The 20,200-nt window shown below is 36.0% G+C and overlaps 1 protein-coding gene across 1 annotated transcript; it reads right to left on the bottom strand.

Annotated features, from left to right (window-relative positions):
• Positions 1-3,950: 3,950 nt before the first annotated feature.
• Positions 3,951-12,568, bottom strand: CD69 (CD69 molecule). Its single transcript, XM_084877282.1, has 5 exons — positions 12,400-12,568; positions 8,463-8,585; positions 6,951-7,150; positions 6,498-6,601; positions 3,951-5,580 (listed from the first exon to the last, which is right to left on the bottom strand). The coding sequence occupies exons 1-5, from the start codon at positions 12,455-12,457 to the stop codon at positions 5,469-5,471; spliced, it is 597 nt and encodes a 198-aa protein (XP_084733408.1). The 5' UTR covers positions 12,458-12,568; the 3' UTR covers positions 3,951-5,468.
• Positions 12,569-20,200: the final 7,632 nt, after the last annotated feature.

The raw sequence follows: 20,200 nt of genomic DNA, 5'->3' as shown, positions 1-20,200 counted from the left end.
CATCCTCCCCTACCTTCCCTCTGAGGTTTGAGCATCTGATCAATGCTTCTCTGTCTCAGTCTCTTACAGCAAGATCACTGCTTAAGCAAGGGTGGGGGTTGAGCTGCTGTGCAAGGAACTTGGGGGCTTTCTTCTTTGACCCTTTTGGCTTTAGCCTTCTCTGTTTCTGACATCCACTCTTTCAGCAGACACTCCATAGGTCCAGTTACTCACCACCCTCTGCTTAGCTCTCTCTAGTTCCAGCTTTTGTGTCACCTTCTTGTGCTGAGGACTCTCTGGAGACCCTTCTTTCCTCAGTGACTGCTACCTCAGCTCCTTCCAATTCCATTCTTCTCTGGTCATAGCCTCTCATTGGGTTCTGTTCCCTCCGAGCTTCTCTTACTCACATTATTGGCCTTCTCCCTGCCATCGGGTACTAGCTACTTAATAGTTATTAGCCAGCACCATTCTCACTGAGCAGTTTCCTTCTGTCCCACCAATGATCTTATGTCCTCTGCCTTCAGAGTCGTCTTGGACATTGGATTCTACTAATTCTTCATGTATTCCTTGTTCACTTTTGTAATTGACTTTCTCACCTCACGCCTGTCAAAATGGCTAGTCATCAATTAACAAGTGCTGGCAAGGATGTGGAGGAAAGAGAACTCTTGTGCACTGCTGGTGGGAATGCAGACTGGTGCAGCCAGTGTGGAGAACAGTAAAAATGGAACTGCCTTCTGACCCATAATTCCACTTCTGGGAATATACAAAGAAACACGAAGCACTAATGCAAAAGAATATATGCACCTCTAAGATCATTGCATATTATTATTTATAATAGCCAAGCTATTTTTTCGCTCACCAGTAGAGGCATGGGTGAAAAAGTTGTGGAACATTTGCACAATGAAATATTAGTTGGCCATAAAAAAGGAAATCTAACCTTTTGCGACAGCCTGTGTTTTTAGTGTAATATTCAAGAAATCATCGCAAAGACCAATGTCAAGAAGTTTTTTTGCTATCTTTCCTTTTAGAACTTTCATGGTTTCAGATCCTGTGCTCAATTTTTAAATCAATTTGAGCAAAATTTTTTTTGTGTGTGTGTTGAAATAAAGATCTAATTTCATTATTTTGGAGGTTGACCTCCAGTTTTTCCAACATGTAGGAGAGTGCCCTTTCTCCATTTTGTATTCTTGACACCTTTGTCAAAGACCAGTTGTGTGGGTTTATTAGTTATCTATTCAGTTCAATTGGTCTCCATGTTAAATTTTATCCCAGTGCCATACTCTTAATTATTGTACCTTAGTAATATATTTGGAAATGAGGAAGTGTAAATCTTCCATCTCTGTTCTTTTCACTCAAGGTTGTTCTGCCTATTTGGGGTCTTTTGTCATTAGTATGAGGGTGATAAATGTTAATTTAAAAAATACATTTCTGCAAACAGCGTCTCAGGAATTTTGTTAGGAATTGTACTGTTTATAGTGCACTTTAGGTAAGATGAAGATTTTAACAATATTAATTCTTTTAATACATGAACACAGAATACGTTCACATTTGCTTGTGTCTGCTCTAATTAATTTCATCAATGTTTTAAAGTTTCCAATACATGTCATTCTTCTCTTTGATTGGGTTTATTTCTAAATAGATTATTCTTTTTGATCCTATTGTGAGATTGCTTTCTTTTTCAGATAGTGCATTGCTGGTGTATAGAAATGCACCTGGTTTTCATATATTGATTTTGTGCATTGCAACTTTATTGAATCCATTAAGAGGTTAGTTTTCACGCTGTTTCTTACCACAACACCTACACAAACCCACACAGGAACCAAAGTAACCTTTTGGAGATGGTATGTGTATTACTTGGATTGTAGTGATGGTAGCAAAAAATATGCATTAATTATGTATAGTTTTTGGTATAATGATTATTCTTCAATAAAGCTGAAAAACAAAACAGAATAAAAGTGCATTTTAGATATTACTATTTGGAGTGCAGATTTTTATTTTATTTCTATTGGGGCCAGAAGCTAGATGAAATGTCTCTATAATTAAACACAAAAACTGATTACACTATCACACTGTGCTTGCAAATAAAAGTAACAATTGTTCCCAGGTTAAATATATCTTCTGGCCCAAGAGAAGACAAAACAAAAAGTGCAACAATTTATCCAGCCACTAGGGGACACTGCCACTTGTGGGTGCCCACAATGCGGGGGAGGGATAATGGGGGCGGAGCCAAAAGACAATTTAGGACAGCATGGGGAAGATTCATGAAGCAAACTTGCAGTTACTAGAAAGTAATTATTTCTAAATTAGTTACCAGAAGTAAGGTTGTACTTTAAATCATAAAATTATTTGCTTTAATGATCTTGTATTTGGGTTTATTTAAAGTAAAAGTTTTTCTTATGAAGAGTGAATAACTATTTAGGACATTTGAATCTATAGAGAAGCATAGGGAAGAACATAAATATTTCCCATATTCCCACTACTCAGGGGAAACCATTTTGTTTATCTTTGAAATTTTTCTTTCTTTCTGCTTACAGAAGCACAAAACATATGATTAGTGTTTTTTGATATGTTGACAAGTTTTATTGCGGGTATATTTGTATCCAATAAAATGTGGCGCTAAAGTATCTATTCGTTACGTTTGACAGACGTGTATGCTGATGAACACCGCTCTAATAAGCTGTAGACCAGAAAGCACCTCATGCCCCTCCCACATCTTCCTCCCACCTCACTTACAGAGGCAACCGCTGACTCTGTCACTGTCCCTTCGTGCTGCCTGTTCTTGGATTTTATATAAATGGAATCATACAACAGGTCCTAATTTACTTTTAGCTCAGCATAATGATTATTAATATAATGCTTATTAATGGCATGGTATCTTACTGTATATATATGATTTTAACTGGTTTAGCAAGAACAGTTTGAGTATTCTCCCATATAATTAAACATTCTTCTTCATTATTATTTTTTTAATGTTGGCATATTTTTCATCATGTAGTAGAAACATACTTAACTAAATCTTTAGTTTTGGACAATTATGTGGTTTTGACTTATTGCTAGTAAAAAAAAGCCATTAGATAAATATTTTTGTGATTATGGTTTATCCAAGACTATTCCTGTAAAATCCACTCATCTCCCCTCCCCAAAATTGTCACATGAAAGAAAGAATGAGTATTTTTAAGATTATTGATAAGTATCTTCAAACTGTTTTCCAAAGGTTAAACTAAATCAATTTATATTATCCCAAGCAGTCTCTCTGGTTATATATATGTATATTTTAACATTTTGTTCAGAGTTTTTTTTAGCAATTTAATTTTAGTTATGATACATTTCCATGAATAAAAATCTTGTCAAATTTATAAAAATTGAAAACAAACTTAGAAAAAGCATTGCCATATTCATATTATAAAATTTTGAGTCAATTTAAGACTGACTATAGTATATAACATTTTAATGGCACCTTATCATTTTTAAAATACTTTTAACTTTATTGAATTTCTAAATTTATGTAAAATAAGCCAGTAAAGAATTTTTTTCCTTTCCAGAGGAAGAAATTGAAATTTTCTTGGAAAAGCAAAATAAAACACAGATAACAACAATGCTCTTCAACCAGGTATGTTCTCAGTCATTTTTCATGTATTAACTAATTCAGTTTCCAGAAATTCTAGAATGAATTTCTAACTCATTCTAAGGTAACAGCTATCCCACCAGTGAATGGCAGAGATGAACTCAGGCAATCTTTCTCCTGGGATCTGGCTCTTAACAGCAACACTTTCTGCTTACACATTTCATGGAACACAAATCACAAGACATTTTTTTCTACCATGACTCAGAAGAGTAGATGACTAAAATGTGTATAGCGTTTTTGAATTGAACAAGATGCTTTTAGAGCTTTGGTTGTTAGGACCAATTATTTTCTTATTGGAGAGAGAATGCGGTTATAAATAGGTCCCCACAAAATGACATTAGGCATCTCCTGCTTCAAATTTGTTTATTAGTTATAACTATCTTTAAAAACAATTTTTGTATTGATTTTTGAAAGAGGGGAACATCTGATGAAAGAGAAAGATTATCAACTGCCTCCTGCATACCCTCTACTGGGGAATCAAGCCTGCAATCCAGGCATGTGCCCTGACCAGGAATTGAACCCATGACCTCTCGGTGTAAGGGACAACATTCAATCAACCCATCCACACCGGTCAGGCTTACTATGTTTTTCTTTAGTATGAGGGTGATAAACAATAAAGAATAAGAAAACAATAGAGACGAAACATATTAAATGGCATAGATTCTTTTCCAGTCAATTATAATATTTACTGAGCATCTGCTATTATACAGAAGAATAGATAAGGCCTTTTTGGAAACAGACATGTAAAAACAATTCAAAAAGTAGAAACCACATCATAAAGCTAAGGTATTACAGTAGATAACTTTTTGAAAAACAATGTTATGGCATTCTGTTTTTCTTATTTCTAGTAAGACATAATTTTTAGAGTATTTTAAGTGAGCAAACACTTCTCAGAAATCATTTTGTTTCCATTTTTATTATAACGTACATAAAAGCAGCTTATAATTGCACTGAATACAAAAGACAAACACTTTATTGCACTAAAAACACCTCACATGAAGTACTGCATGTGATAACATTAATTAGGAGAGGCACACACTTATCAGATATTGTCTTATTTTAGGTTTGAACAAAACAGAATTTTTTTCTAATAGGGATTTGCACATCATATTTCCGACACTTAATCTGCTTTACAAATATTTCTCATGCTCTTTGGTTTTGTTTTTATCTTTGTAATATATGGTGGGTAAGGTTTTAAAGGCAAAGAATTAAGTACCATTGAAAAAGACATTGAAGAAGTAAAAACAGACAACATAAATATGTGGTTATCCCAGTCTTTTGGGAGTAAAAAAGTGACAAAGTAGCCTAGCAAACTTCTCCAAAAAGAGAGAAACAGTACAAAGCTTAGTTTCATAAGCATTTGTCCACCTATAAATGTCTTCTGAGTTCAACAAATGCATTTAGACTAAATATCTGTGTTACCAGTTACAATTTCTTTTGTTTACATTCAGTTTTTAATACTGTCATCTAATTGCTTCTACTAGTGCAAATGCGTGAAGGACACTCATTGTTGGTAGTCTTTCGGCAATAAATAATAACTCTAAATCTACCTATTATATTATTTTTGAATTTGAAAAAGTATAAAGTGCACTCAAAAGGTTTAAAGTCATTCTTCTCCATCTTGGACATACATATCCATCAACCTGTGATGTTTTCAGGTCACAACAAGGGTGCTCTACAATGCAGATAGTCCTGCAATTTCCCTGCCTTTCTTCCACAGTCTTGTTTGGAAGGAAGTTTCCAGAATCATAGCAAGTTTTTCCCACAAAGTCCTTATGGTAAACATCTGACCATAGAACAGCATCCATCCACATGAATTGCCTTGAGTTCCATGATGGGATAGTCTATATGCAAACAGGGTTCCTCATTGTTTGAAGGGTTTGCTGCATATCCAATGTAAATGCCTTCCACATTCTGTGCTGCTGACCTCTGTGCTATTCAGAAATGCACAGCTCTCTGACCCTGTGAGGTTGAACCTGTCGAACAATAAAAAAATGGAGAATTACTTTCAGTTCATCATTTCCCTTGAGTTACATGAACATAAAAACTTTGTGGTAGTAGTGGCCTCTGCATTATTTATTTATTTGTTTGTTTACTTATTTATTTATTTACATACTTACTGAGTAGAAATGCATGAAGCAAGCCTGTCAGTCAAATGATCATAGACTAATCTAGAGAGAGAGAGGAGACAGGGATTGAGAGGAGGAGTAAGTGTAAGGAAGGAACAAAGCTAGGAGCAAAGTGTATCCATTTGGGCCCGCCAGCATGGCTCAGTGAACCAGGAGGTTAAGGTTCAATTCCTTGTCAGGGCACATGCCTGAGTTGCAGGTTTGATCCCTAGTAAGGGGCGTGCGCAAGGCATCTGATCAGTGATTTTTCTCTCATCATTGATGTTTTTTATCTCTCACTCTCCCTTCCTCTCTGAAATTGATAAAATCTGTATTTAAAATATAAAATAAGTGATAATAAAATAAAGTCAGCATCTTTAATTCTGGGGGAAGTTTTCTTTCAGGTCCACAGAAGCTGCTAATTAGATATGAAAATATTGTTCTTTATCCCTGTGGAGATGAGAACAGGGAAAGAATAAGGGGGAATTGTTTGTCAAAAACTAGTTTATCGGTAAAATATTAATATGATATTGGAAATGTTAGATTTCATCATCACAATTATTCCTGGAATATTTCTGAGCTTCTATTCACATTTTTTTTTTCTGAGATCAAATTACTAGAAGCATTTATTGTATGAATTCCAAGTAGAGGAAAAGAGTAAAAACAATAATATGAAAGTTTTTCTTTAAAGAATTCCAAAGAGTATAAGCAAACAAAAGCGAAGAGCGGAAACGGAAAATGGTTTCCCTGCGCTAACAGCTGGGAAAGATAAACTTGAAACTTACCAGTTGTTAAATTCCTTGCCATTTGACCATTTCCATGTCTGACCAGCATCATTTTTCAGCCCAATCCAGTGTTCAGCTCTACCCACATATCTTTTTAAAAAGATCTTGAAAAAAAATGACAAAGGAGATACTTGTTAAACAGCTATTATGAGTAAATATATGTAATAATTCTCAAAATCAGCTTCTCAAAAGGTGCATCTCAAGTAAAATAGCTGATCATTCATTAGCTCTGTATAGAATTGACTCATTTGTATTTCTAGCCTTTGAGGCTAGGTGTCCAAATCAAATTGACAAGACTAATTAGAACCCTCATCTGACCTCAGACTAATTGTTCCTACATGGACATAGGTATAATGTCTTCTTCACTTATCAGGAAACAGAAGGAAATCAGAGATTAGCTCTATAAAAGTAAATAGCAATATTTTATGAAATGGTGTTTGAATGCTATCTTACCATGTCTTTTTTAGAATCAATGAGAGCAAGGGTAGCACCGTGTTTGAAGCAAGAGTTTTGGGCCAAGGTCCAATTCCTTGTTATATTGGAAATAAAGTAGCATTTCCTCTGGTATCCAATCCAATCATCTGAGCATGAAGAAGCATGGCTGTTTGATGGTTCCGGAAACATATATGGCGCTGGACAATTGTACTGGCCCACTGTGGACAGGAAAATAGTTTTAGTAACAAAATAAGTTAAATACCCACAGCATGCAAACCTCATTCTTGGGGTAGGTGATAAAGTGAAGGCTGAAAGGCAAAAAGGCAAATTCTGAGAAGCATGAGAAGGCAGGTCCTCATCTTATCAGATCTCCCATTGCGCCTAATCATCATTGGACAGGGTATACTAGTAAGAGAAAAGGAGGTGGCTCTTGGGCCATAATGTCCAAAAGTGGTAACAAAAACAAGCAAACAAACAAACAATCACAAAAGACAAGAAAAATCTTAAAAACAGCCTTGGACTAGAAAGGGTAAAGTGCTTTATAAATTTCAAGAAGGGTTTTGAATCTGAATGCAGAAGTGGAGGGATTTAAACTTTCAGGAGAGAAAACACGATATTGGAATATGAAGGAGAGAATTATTTGCAGGGAAGTAATTCAGAACACAAAAAGATCTATGGCTGGAAAAGTTTCATAAAATTATAAATATAGTGTTTCTAAAAGACACAAATGCATCTTGGTATAGTGGTATACTTTGAATATCTCATGACAATTGACTCTGGGAGTTTCTAGATCCAGTCATAATTATTCATAGCCACAATTTGGCAGTCTTTGAGTTGAAAGACAAAAGACTGACCAAATCTTGATGAATCTATGGCTTAGAATAGATATTACATTTTTCTGTCAATAATGAAAGTGAAGCCCACATTTTTTTTCTAACTAACTGTTGATTTTTTTAGAATCTAAGCCAGCTCCTGTCATTTCATATTTAAATCCATAGTAATGTAATTTTCTTCCACAGTAATCATAAATCATAGACACTTTTCATACTTACAGAAAGGCCCCTGAGTTGTGGAGACAAAGAGAGAATATAAAACTGGAACTCATAGACACAGTAGTTTTCAGAGGGAAGGGGGTTGGAGGGCAGTAAACAGTACATGGGGCTAAATAGATGGTGAGGGAAGATGATCTGACTGTGGGCGGTGGGCACTCAATGCAATATACAGATCATGTATCATAGAAATGTACATTTGAAACCTATATGATCTTATTAAGCAATGTCACCCCAATACATTTAATAAAAAAGAAAAGCTCTAGAAAACTCCAAATAGCATTACATTAACCACCCAAGGAACATGGAATTGTATTAGTATTTTTTTTTTTTTTAGGAAATCCACCGTGGATGATATATAGGATGATGCTAAATTGCTCGGAATTGCTGATTAATTGGACCAAGGAATCTGACTGATTTCAGCTGAGATTACAACGGGGACAGCAAAGAGACTCAATGAATTCATGAAGTGCAGACCCACCTGATAAAGCTATGAGAGCTATGATCAAAGCGGTGATGATGACCACATTCAGTACAGCACATGGGATAGGAACTTGAAGGGACCCTTCATGATGTGTTGCAAAGTGAAGGCTGGCCCCATTATCTGAAGAGAGAAAGTTGATGTGAGTTCAGGCAGATGACAGAAGTAAGATGGGGACATTTGAAATTTTCTTGCAGTATTTCATTTAAAAAGTAATGTGTCTCCCTAACATCTATAAAATTGATGCCAGTTTCCCCCAAGTTTGAGTCAATTTGGACAATTTCTTTTTGGCTAGAAATGAAACAATATAGGCATAATGATGAGTTCATAAAACATCTTCCCAACATATGTACTTAGTAGCTATGAAAATTCTGCATCTATCATAGTTTTATTGCTTTAATCCCAATAAGAACATATATAAAACACCTGGTTACCCTAGATGACCATAATCCCTTAACCTCTCTGTATTTACTATTTATTGTTTAAGACTAATAATGTACATGAGAATAAATGGGGGATAGTACGAAAATATGAATTGATATATTAATATCTATAACTAGCATGACAGAAAATAAAAACAACTGATAATTTTTGGTAAAATTGGTACAGATGTGAAACAACTGAAATTTTCCTAAGTTACTGTTAGAAGATTAAAATGAAAAAAATAACTTTAGAAAACTGTTTCTTACACAATTAAGCATACACCTACTCTGTGATCCAGCAATTCTACTCTTATGTATTTTTTTTTCAAAAGGAATGAAAATATGTCTCAAAAATACTTTGTATAAAAATGTTCATAGAAGTTTTATTCTTAAGAGCTAAATTCTAGAAACAATCCAAATGCACATCAACAGGAAAATTGATAAACAAATTACGCTATTATCCATAAAAGGGCATATATTAAAAAAGAACAACTAATACATGCAACAAAATGGAAAAAGTAAAAAAATGTTGAGTGAAAAAATCCACTTACAGTTACATACTGCATATTTCCTTTAATGTAACATTTAAGAATAGCTGAACTAAGCTATGGTGGCAGAATTCAGAAAAGTGAAAGCTTTTATGTGTGTAGGAAAGGTAATCTGAGTAGAAAGGAATACAGGAGAACTTTCTAGAGAGATGACAATTTCAAATGTTGATTGGAGTTGTAACTATACCCCATTAAACTGCACACTTATGATCTAGGCATCCATTCTATGTAAACTATACCACAATTTAAAACACATAAAATATTTGAATTTTCAAGATAATTCAAAATAATAGAAGAAATATAACAGTATCAAAGACCAAACATTGGGAAGAAGTTATTTCCCCCCATTTATCCTTTATTTAATGCTAACACATAGTAAAATTTTGATTTCACCAATAAAAATATTTCTGTGGAAGGATTTATTATAGAATATAAATATGATGTCAGTGATGATTCTCAGTTACACAGACACACATCAAAGAAAATCTAGAAGGTAGGGTATCTGTTCCAAAATACAAATAAGTAATGGAGAAAGGAGAGCTTGGGATCCTGTGGCTCAGAGTTTGAATTTGGTTTTTGCTAGAAAGAGTGGCATTTTCAAAACCTTGGCCTCACAAGAAATACATAGTTCCCTTTTATGTTCTGAGAAACTGACATACAAAATTGCTACCTGAATGATATTAAAATTTACCATCAAAACAGCCTCGAAATGAGAATGCTTTTGCATATAGATGACTTTTACAATTAGGAGCCCATATCTTGAAATGCGTGTATTTTTCCTTAAGACATTTCTCTGAAGTTCAACTGGACTGAGACATTGCTTTCTTAAGGAGGAATTTACATGCACTGAATGTCAGCATCAGCTTCTGCCTTGGGGGTGGTTTTTCCCAGCCTGGATCTGCATTCAGATTTTTCACGATATGTCTCTACTTCGCTCCTATCTATTTCTATTTCTTTCAGCTCCTCAAAGCCAATCTTCCCTTTCCCCCACCAGAATTCAGCTGTTACCGGAAGGAGCCCATAGTAGGTAGATAGCAAGTTCAGAGCTCTCTGTCTAGTTTCACTTCTCATCATGCTTCTTAGCCTCAATGCAGCAACACAGCCCTTGTTCCCCAGCCAGTATCAGCTCGTGCAGACAGCTCAGGGGCTCCGAGGTCCATCTCAGTCTGTCGGCCTAGCCGGTGGGTGAACCGTGCAGAGGATGTTTAGATGGTACTTTATATCCATTAGTGAGGGCTGCTGTTGCTCAGCTTGGTTTATCACCTAGGTGACAAAACACTCCCCCGGAGAGTGTCCTTCCGCTCTGATTATGGTCTCTGTCCATTAATGGAGAAATTGAAAATAAACCCACCATTACAGGTTGAGTCACCTAAGGGTTATGCCCAGTGGTTTTTTGTCTCCCCCCCCCCCCATATGAATAAAGTATGTATAAGGCAGCATAAACTAAACATTCAACAGGAAATGGGGATGATCTCAGGCAAAGTTAAGAATTCCTGAATTAGAACCTTTTTGAACTAAGCCCTCTATTTATTGAGTAGTTTTATTATTACAATTATTTTTCTTTTTGGTAGTTCAACTAGTCCATAGAGTTATGGTTATGTGGTTACCTAGAAATTTTGTATAGTTTGTACTTGTTATCCATAATTGATCTTCTGTTCTAAAGTGAAAGATGGGTTTAGGGGAGGTGAACAAAGCTTTTCTAATGCGAAATAGTTTAGTGGACACACACTCTAAAAACAATCTTTCCTCTAGATTTTTTCAGCTCTGCTATCCACAACGCATCCCTTAATTACTGCTTACAAATAAACTGTATTTCCTACATATTAGGTTTTGGGGTACTTCAATAATTCAAAAAAGGAAGAGACATAAATGAAAAGAAAGAAAGAAAGAAAGAAAGAAAGAAAGAAAGAAAGAAAGAAAGAAAGAAAGAAAGAAAAAAAGAAAGAAAGAGAAAGAAAGCCTCATAGAAATCAGTTATAGAAAAACAATGAGAAAATTCTGGTATAATAAATAGAATAGGTCTCTGGACAGAATAGACAAATAGAAGAGAGGAAATCGTATACAGCTACTATAGTCATATTTTGATGAAAAAAAAAGAAAAGAAAAATGTCTGATTCATTTGGAAAATGAAGCCAGTGACTGGATGCATGAAACTGAAGGATGGAATGTAGAAAAAGAGTCCCATAAAGATTATAGAAGCAGAAGATGACATTTTCAAGAATTGTTTCATGGCATTCTCTGAATACATTCCCGTTAGACACTGCAAATGTAAAAGATGCCTATATAGCTATTCTCTCAAAGATTGGAAACCTTTATTTTCAGCAACTAGAAGATGCTGTCATGAGCACACAAGACGGGGCATGCAGAAAGCACACAAAGGTACAAAGTGAAGGCAGTCAAGAGCGTAATGGCTTATGAGCTACACAGAATTTTTGTAAAGAAAGCCAATGCTTCCTGAAACATGTGCAGATGGATATGGAAAAAAATTATAGAGAGTGTACTGGACCAGAGCAGGGAGTTTTATCATTTCATCTAAGAAAATGAGATCATATACATTGAAACAAAGAAACACATCTTTGAAAATCTTCTCAAATGCACCTTTGTGTTTCCTCTCTTCTCAGGAATCTTATCTTTTCATAGATTAAAAAAAAATATTGACTTCTTCCCATTTTCTCTTTTATCCTGACCGACATAGAATGTAATCAAGTTCTTCAAACGTCAAAGGCTCATTTTCTTCCCCTAAGTCCCTACATCCTGTAACATGGGGTGAGGAGTGGAGGAGGGGGGACGAAAGTTGGTTTACAGTTGTTTGTATGGAAAAATAACACCGTAATTAATCCAATAATAATATCAGAATAAACTTTGTGTTTCATGTCCTTACAACTGTAAACCTGCCTTTGGCCCTCCCTGTGTATATCATCGATATACACAGTTATAAGCGGTATATGAAAACAAGATCTGACTTACTTTGTCGTCCTCTCTCCACGGAGCTGTTGTCTGTTAGGGAGCAATCTTCAGACTCCATCTTTACGCTAGCCAATATCCTCTGTTTACTCTCAGGCCAAGCCAGTCCACAGTGAGTGTCTTTGCTGGAGCTCTAGCTCATCATTTATAGTCTCCGATGCTGTCTCCGCCCCCTTCCTCTTCCCTTCTAATCGCTCCACCACTCCAGTTCCCTTTAATTTATGCCCCAGTGGCCCAGACAATTTACAATGTGTTGTTGTGGTGAGCGGTGGGTTTTCCCTACTGTCTGAAATGTGCTTTCTCACAACTGTAGGTGTAGCATGAAAAGACACGTGGGATTTCCCAGAGTCTGTGACATCCTTCCTTAAATTTATAGAAAACAAACGTAGTTTAGGAAGCGGTGTATCTAAATAAAAAATTCAAAGTTAGAGATTCATATTTTTGAGATGGAAATCATTTTCAGAGTAATATTTCTCTGGAATTCCATTCATTCACTTATTTTTTTTAAAAAAAATATGTTATTGATTTTTCACAGAGAGGAAGAGAGAGGGATAGAGAGCTAGAAACATGGATGAGAGAGAAACATCGATCAACTGCCTCCTGCACAACCCCTACTGGGGATGTGGCCGCAACCAAGGCACATGCCCCTGACCAGAATCGAACCTGGGACCCTTCAGTCCACAGGCTGACGTTCTATCCATGAGCCAAACTGGTTTTGGCTCATTCACTTATTTAACTAATATTTATTGATCATCCACTATGAACCTGACACTGTTTAGAGCTAGAGGATTTATTGTTTAAGAATTTTTAAATCTCTATTGTCCTGCATCTCTCTTCACTGTGGAAGAGTTTCTTAGGAAACTTAGGAAACTTGGCTTTCAGAAGTCTGTCATTCACTTCTTTCCTGGGCACTAGCTTTTTTAAAAAATTTTTTTATTATTTTTTTTAAGTTATCATTTAGTAAGTAGGTGCTTTAATGCAGGAAATAGAAACCCTGTGGTCTGGAACTTCCTTTCTATGTTCTAAAATTGTTTATCTTGAATTATCTGTTTCATTTATCTCCTGTTAATTTTTTTTTTGTCAAATTTTACTGTTATTTAAACCACTCTGATTTTCCCTCAGTAGCATTTTATCCTCTTATTTTTCCCTATGTAGTAGATTAGTTTTTCATATATCTCTGAGGTTTAAGACATTTTAAGTATGTTTTAATATATATTGCCATATATTATATTGCCATAGTATAATTATAATACAGATAATTTATTAAGGTCAACATAAAATAAACACAAAATGTCCATGTATGGTGACTTAAGGAGGGGATCAAAATACCATTCTGGTTAACAATGATGCCAAAAATTGTATCATTAATATCACTTCTTTAGAGTAGAGACATTCTGTTTGTACAATAAGGTCTTTGGGAAAATGTTTTGCTTAGGTTGGAAATTATCATCTACTGTAGGTTAGTTAGGCCATCATATTTATTTGTTTACCTAAGACATGAAGAGGTACATGTTGGTCCTAAAGTCTCTTTGCTTTCATTCTATTTTTCAGTCAATTTCCTGAAAACATATTTCCTATATGTTTTCCAAATAGCAGCTCAAGGACTTGTTTTGTAATTAAATGATATAGTTTTGGTGAGTTGTTCAACTCTTCTCCTCTATCCACCCTTAGTGGCTTCTTGTAAGACTTACCATAAAATTCAACTTCCTTATATTTACGTAGGTCCATTATCTGGTCCCTGGCTACCTCTCAGCTATTTTTCCTATTAGCCATTGCCTTCTCTCATAGTAACCTCTTTGCTGATTCCAAGTATATAGTTCCACTATACTTCCACTATAAGGTCTTTGCCTTTTCTCTAAATGGATCTTCCTACACCTACTTGCATGGCTTGCTCTCCCTTTAATTCAGTTCCCTCACTATTAAACTTTCCTCTTCACTTGCCTTTCATATGTAGTAAAATAAAAATGCCACACTCTAAGCTTCTATAAAGCTTTATCTGTCTCTATATCATTTGACAATATCTGATATTATATTATCCTACATCCTATATAATAAAGGGCCAGTGACCGAAATGATGGAACAACCAGAACGACCAGAGACCAGAACACCACGGCCCCTCATCCCTGCTGGCCCCACCCCCAGGGAGTGGTTAGGGACAATCAGGCAGGCAGGTGAGTGGTTAGGGGTGATCAGGCAGGCAGGTGAGTGATTAGGGGTGATCAGGCAGGCAGGTGAGTGGTTAGGAGCCAGCAATCCCAGATTGCTAGAGGGATGTTCAACTGCCAATTTAGGCCTGATCCCTCAGCCTGCTAAACGGACAGTCAGACATCCCCTGAAAGGTCCTAGAATGCGAGAGGGTGCAAGACAGGCTGAGGGACCGGCCCAAGCACTAATTTCATGCTCCAGGCCTCTAGTATTATTTATAATCTATTTTCCTTACTAGTCTGTAAGCTGCTTGTGGCAAGAATTTTTCCTATCTTGTCCCTTCTGCCTTTAATACCTGAAATAGTAACTGGAAACTAGTGTGTATGCTCAGTATATACTCATTGAAAAAGTGAATAAATAAATCAATAAATGTGAATTTAAAAAAGAATATGTATAAAAACATATGGCTTACAAAATGTTGAGTGTTATCCTGGGAGACTTGTGGGACTGTAGGGTTATGAAATATATAATTTTAGACTGCGACTAGTAAGCACACAAATGAATACTGCTGATGATTGTTGGAGGTGTTAAATTTGGTACTTAAGGGAATAGCTAGTGCATTTGCTAATTTCTTCGGGTTAAAACAACTTAAGATTATTTATTTATTTATTTATTTATTTATTTATTTATTTATATCTTTATTGTTGAAAGTATTGCAGATGTCCCCTTTTCGGCCCTGATTGAGCCCCTGCAGCCTGCCCCCATCCCCTCCACAGGATTTCCCTGCACTATTATCTGTCCATAGCTATCAATATATGCATATGAGTTCTTTGGCTAATCTATTCCTGATCCTCCCCCCCCTTCCTCTAAAATATGCCAGTCTATTGTATGCTTCAATGTCTCTGGATTTATTTTGCTTGCCACTTTATTGTGTTTATTAGATTCCACATATAAGTGAAATTATGCAATACTTGTCTTCCTCTTACTGGTTTATTTTGCTTAACCTAATACTCTCCAGATATTTTAAATGTATATCTGACACTAACTACACATAGCATGTTGTGGTTGTGATGATGCATGAGAAGATATTAGTCCTATAAATCTGCAACATGATTTGATCTCTTCCAAGTCTGGGGTATAGAGAAAGAAAACATCCTGACACACATGATAATCCTTACCGTATGTGTTTTCCACATGCAAAGCAGGACTTTTCAACAGCTGATTAGACTAACATAAAAATAATGGTCCAGTTACACCATTTACTAATGTACCTTTTCTCCTTTAGCAATTCTCATAGAAGTGTGAAAATGTAATTTTGTTAATTGGACACCAACTATCTTTGAAGTTTGGATATCCTGGAATAGTTAGGCAGGTTATCATAATGAAAATAGTGTACATTTGACAGATAGATAACCATTTCCCAGGTGTGCAGGTGGGAGTAGGCAGTCATTGCAAAGGTAAAATCCAGCCAAGATACTAAGCACATGATATCAGTAGGCCTTCAAGGTATGCATAGGCTCTCATGCTATTTAAGTCCTCTACAATAGTCTAAACTTTATTGTAAAAAAAATTAAGTTGTTCATCAACGCTCCCTTCCCTGCTAGAGTAATTTTTTTAAGTGTAAGAACTCTCCCTTATATTTGAGAAAGCAATCAACTTTAATTCCTGTAAAGAAGGGAACACTAAGTAGGGGTTGCCCAGCACAGCCCTTGTTGACACCTGCTGCCCTGACGTAATTAGTTAAAGCACGTCATTTCGCTTGCAACAGTGTCTTCCTGTGTACAATCATTTATATGCTCAGATCATCCATTGTTATTTGTTAAATGAAGGGAAGGTATCTGTACATGTGAAATTTACCGCAAATAGGACAAAAGAAGATGTAGGGTCAGGATGCAGGGTGGGAGAAATTTGGAGGTCAGAAGGCTTTTCAGTTGTCCCTTATTTGTCTAAATGTGGAAGCTAACTTCCTGTGTGGTTAGCCCTGGAGGATTCAATTCTCCAAAGCAAAGAAACACATACTGAAAACCGAAGAAACAAAACTAGTGCAAATAAACTCTTTTCAATCTCCTTATAAAACACATGACAATAATATAAAGTATCACTTTCAGAGATTCTTTATGTTTTATTTCATAAATAATATATAAAAAACTTACGGATATATCCACCAGGCAGAGATTATCATTGACATTTTATAGTTCCGTTGAGGAAATTGAGGCTTAGAAAAATTAATGCCTGGACAAAGTTGGAGGAAGCCACTCAGTACAACCAGAACTCAGTGCAGCTCTCCTTTATGTTTAACCTTATATGAAGAATCCGGGGGAAGGTCCCAGAAAGGAAATGAAGTAATGTGAGCTAGATGCAAAGTGATGCAGAGAAGACAGGATATTCAGTCCTTATCAGGTAGCAGCTCAGCAGAAGCGTTCGGTGGCACCTGCTCACAGGGACCGCAAACTTCCGACCAAAGTCAGTTTCCGAAGACGACCTGTTCATCTGTTTTTTTTTTTCTTTCAATTTCCTTTCTGTTTCAATGAGTGATTTAGGTTTCTGAATGGCTTTTAGTCTTCTTGGGAACCTAAACTTCAATTTATAATGTTTATATCTTCTATCCAATCAATACAAATTGTGCCAATTGGTAAAAAATTAGTTTTAAATCACAGATGTGTTCATGCTTTCAATCGGTTATCATGAAGGGCCAATCAAGGTAACCATGAGTAAGTGGGGGAATTTCCAGTTCTAAACACTTTCCCACCTTCTCTCCTCTCTGAATTGATTCTTTGAACTTTCTAATTTTCCTCTTTGGTGGAAAATCTCCTTAAGAAAACAACAGAAATAAGTTGGTTTGGAAAGTATGAGCTAGTATATTTCTCCTTATATCATTCACGTGTACAGAAGCTCAGAATCTAAAAGATCTGAGAAATTTTTGAAAGTAAAAGATATAAAAGAACTCTATCAAAGATGAGATACGATGTTTAACCGCACCATAGGACTTTACATCAATTAAATATAGGCTTCTGTCATGTATAAAATATTTGGGTGGATTATTCCCAAACACACTGGTGTGGAAATGGCAAATGTAACATATAGAAATTTTAGGTAGGCCAGGGCCCATGCCAGTAAGTGAATTAAAATGTATACATTTATATTTGAATCTTGACAGATGGACAGTGAACTTGAAAGAACTCTTTATCCCACCTCCTATAGGTCTATTAATACCTACTTACACAAAAAGCCTCCAAGTAAAATATATCCAAGGATTGTTTTTTCTTCTTCTGCCCAACCAACTTGAAGTTTAAATGCATTAAAATATTTCTCATGGATCAGATTGGCCTTTTCTGAGGCAAGATACTAGGAGACCATAAAAAGAAAATGTTCAGAAAGCAGGAGAGGTCAGTAAGCCATTAAAATGCATAATAGTGTATTATGAATAATTTTAAGCTAGCATATTCAACAATTTAAGTAAAATAAACACATTTTTAACTAAAATGAACAATTCCCAGAAAAAATATCTTTCAAAAATAAATTTTAAAAATATTGAACAATAAATACATCCTCTTGGAGAAAAAAAATGTGGAGAATATAACCAATAGACCTCCATACTGGATCATTTTATGTTCTAATCTACCAAACATTTAAGGAACAAATAAGAAATTACAAATTCTTCCAGAGAATATAAAGAAATCACATCAGAAAAACACTTCAATCAAAACCTGACCAGCCAATCTAACTCATGAACATAGATGGAAATTTTCTAAAAATAAATTTAAAAAACTGAACTCAATAATATGTAGAAAATAACATACAATATTGGGTTTACTCTAGGAATATAAATTGTTTTTTGATTCAAAACACAATCAATTCAATTGAGAAATGGGCAGAGGACCTGAACAGATACTTCTCCCAAAATGACATACCAATTGGCCAACAGACATATGAAAATATACTCAACTTCACTAGTTATTAGGAAATTACAAATCAAAACTACAATGAAATACCACAAGACAAGTAACAATAAGTGTTGGAGAGATTGTGAAGAAAAAGGAACCTTCATTCACTGCTGGTGGGAAAATAAACTGATACAATCACTATGAAAACAATGTGAGGTTCCTAAAAAAGTTAAAAGTAGCGATACCATATGACTCAGCAACTCCTCTTTTGGTATCTAGCCAAAAATTTTGAATGTATTTATTTGTAAAGTTATGTGTGTCCCTATGTTCATTGCAGCATTATTCATGGTGGCCAAGACATGGAAACAACCAACGTGTCCTTTGATAGATGATTGAATAAAGGATATGTGGTTCATATATACAAAGGAATATTACTCAACAATAAGAAAAGATTAAATACTGCTATTTGCAACGACATGGATGGATCTTGAGAATATGCTAAGCAAAATATGACAAGAAAAGTTAATCATAGAATTTCACTCATATGTGGAATATAAAACTGAAAAAACACACACAAATGAACAAATACGACAGACAAACAAACAAATAAAAATTCATAAACACAGATAACAATATAATAATTGCTATAGAGGAAATGGGGTGGGGTTGGTAATAAAAAGTAAAGGGGATCAAATATATGGTGATGAAAGATGATATGACTTTGGGTGACAAACACACAATGCAATATACAGATGATGTATTATAGAATTATACACTTGAAACCTAAATAATTTTATTAACCAATACTATATAATAAAGAGGTAATATGCAAATTAATCCTCACTCCCTCACAAGATGGTTGCTTATGACCAGTCCAACAGAAGGGTTAGTGAGGGACGACCAAACAACTGAATAAGCATGCTGCGTGCTTGGGGCACCAGGTGGTGGGGGAGCCATGAGAGGTTAGCAGGGGGTTCAGTTGTGGGTGACCAGGCCAGCAGGAGAAATAGTTGGGAGCAATTAGGCTGGCAGGGGGGTAGGTGAGGGGCAACTAAGTTGGCGGGGGGGGGGGGGGCAGTTAGGGGTGACCAGGTCAGCAGGGGGTCAGTAAGAGGTGACCCAGCTGGCAAGGGGGCATCTGGGGAGAACCAGGCCAGCAGAGTGGGGCAGTAAGGGGTGACCAGGTCTGTGGAGGGGGCCGTTAGGAGTGACCAGGCTGACAGGGAAGAGGAAGTTGGGAGTAACCTGGCTGGCAGAGGGGAACAGTATGGGGCAACCAGGCCATCAGGAGGGGGGCAGTTAAGGGTGATTAGGCCAATACACAGAGGCAGTGAGGAGTGATCAGGCTGACAGTTGGGGGGGGCAGTTAGGGGCCACCAGGCAGGCAGGCAGGTGAGCCATTAAGAGCCAGCAGTCCAGGATTGTGAGAGGGATGTGCGACTGCTGGTTTAGGCCCGAGATTTAGACTTAAACCAGCAGTTGGACATCCCTCGAGGGTTCCAGATTGGAGAGGGTGCAGGCCAGGCTGAGGGACACCCCCCCTCCCCAGTGCACTAATTTCGTGCACTGGGCCTTTAGTAAATATAATAAAAAAAGCAATCAATACAGTTTTTCATATTAACAGATTAAAGGGAGAAATTAAGTCAAAATATGTAAAATATGGTATTTGATAAATTTAAGCATACATTTACAATGAAAGCCTATCACATACTAAGAATCATATGAACAATGTTAATCTGTAGATTATATAAGAAGGGTATCTATAAAATATATCA

Source organism: Pipistrellus hanaki (assembly GCF_964339955.1).
Source record: "Pipistrellus hanaki genome assembly, chromosome: 3".
In the NCBI taxonomy this organism is placed as follows: domain Eukaryota; kingdom Metazoa; phylum Chordata; class Mammalia; order Chiroptera; family Vespertilionidae; genus Pipistrellus; species Pipistrellus hanaki.
This window is presented reverse-complemented; position numbering and strand designations above follow the sequence as displayed.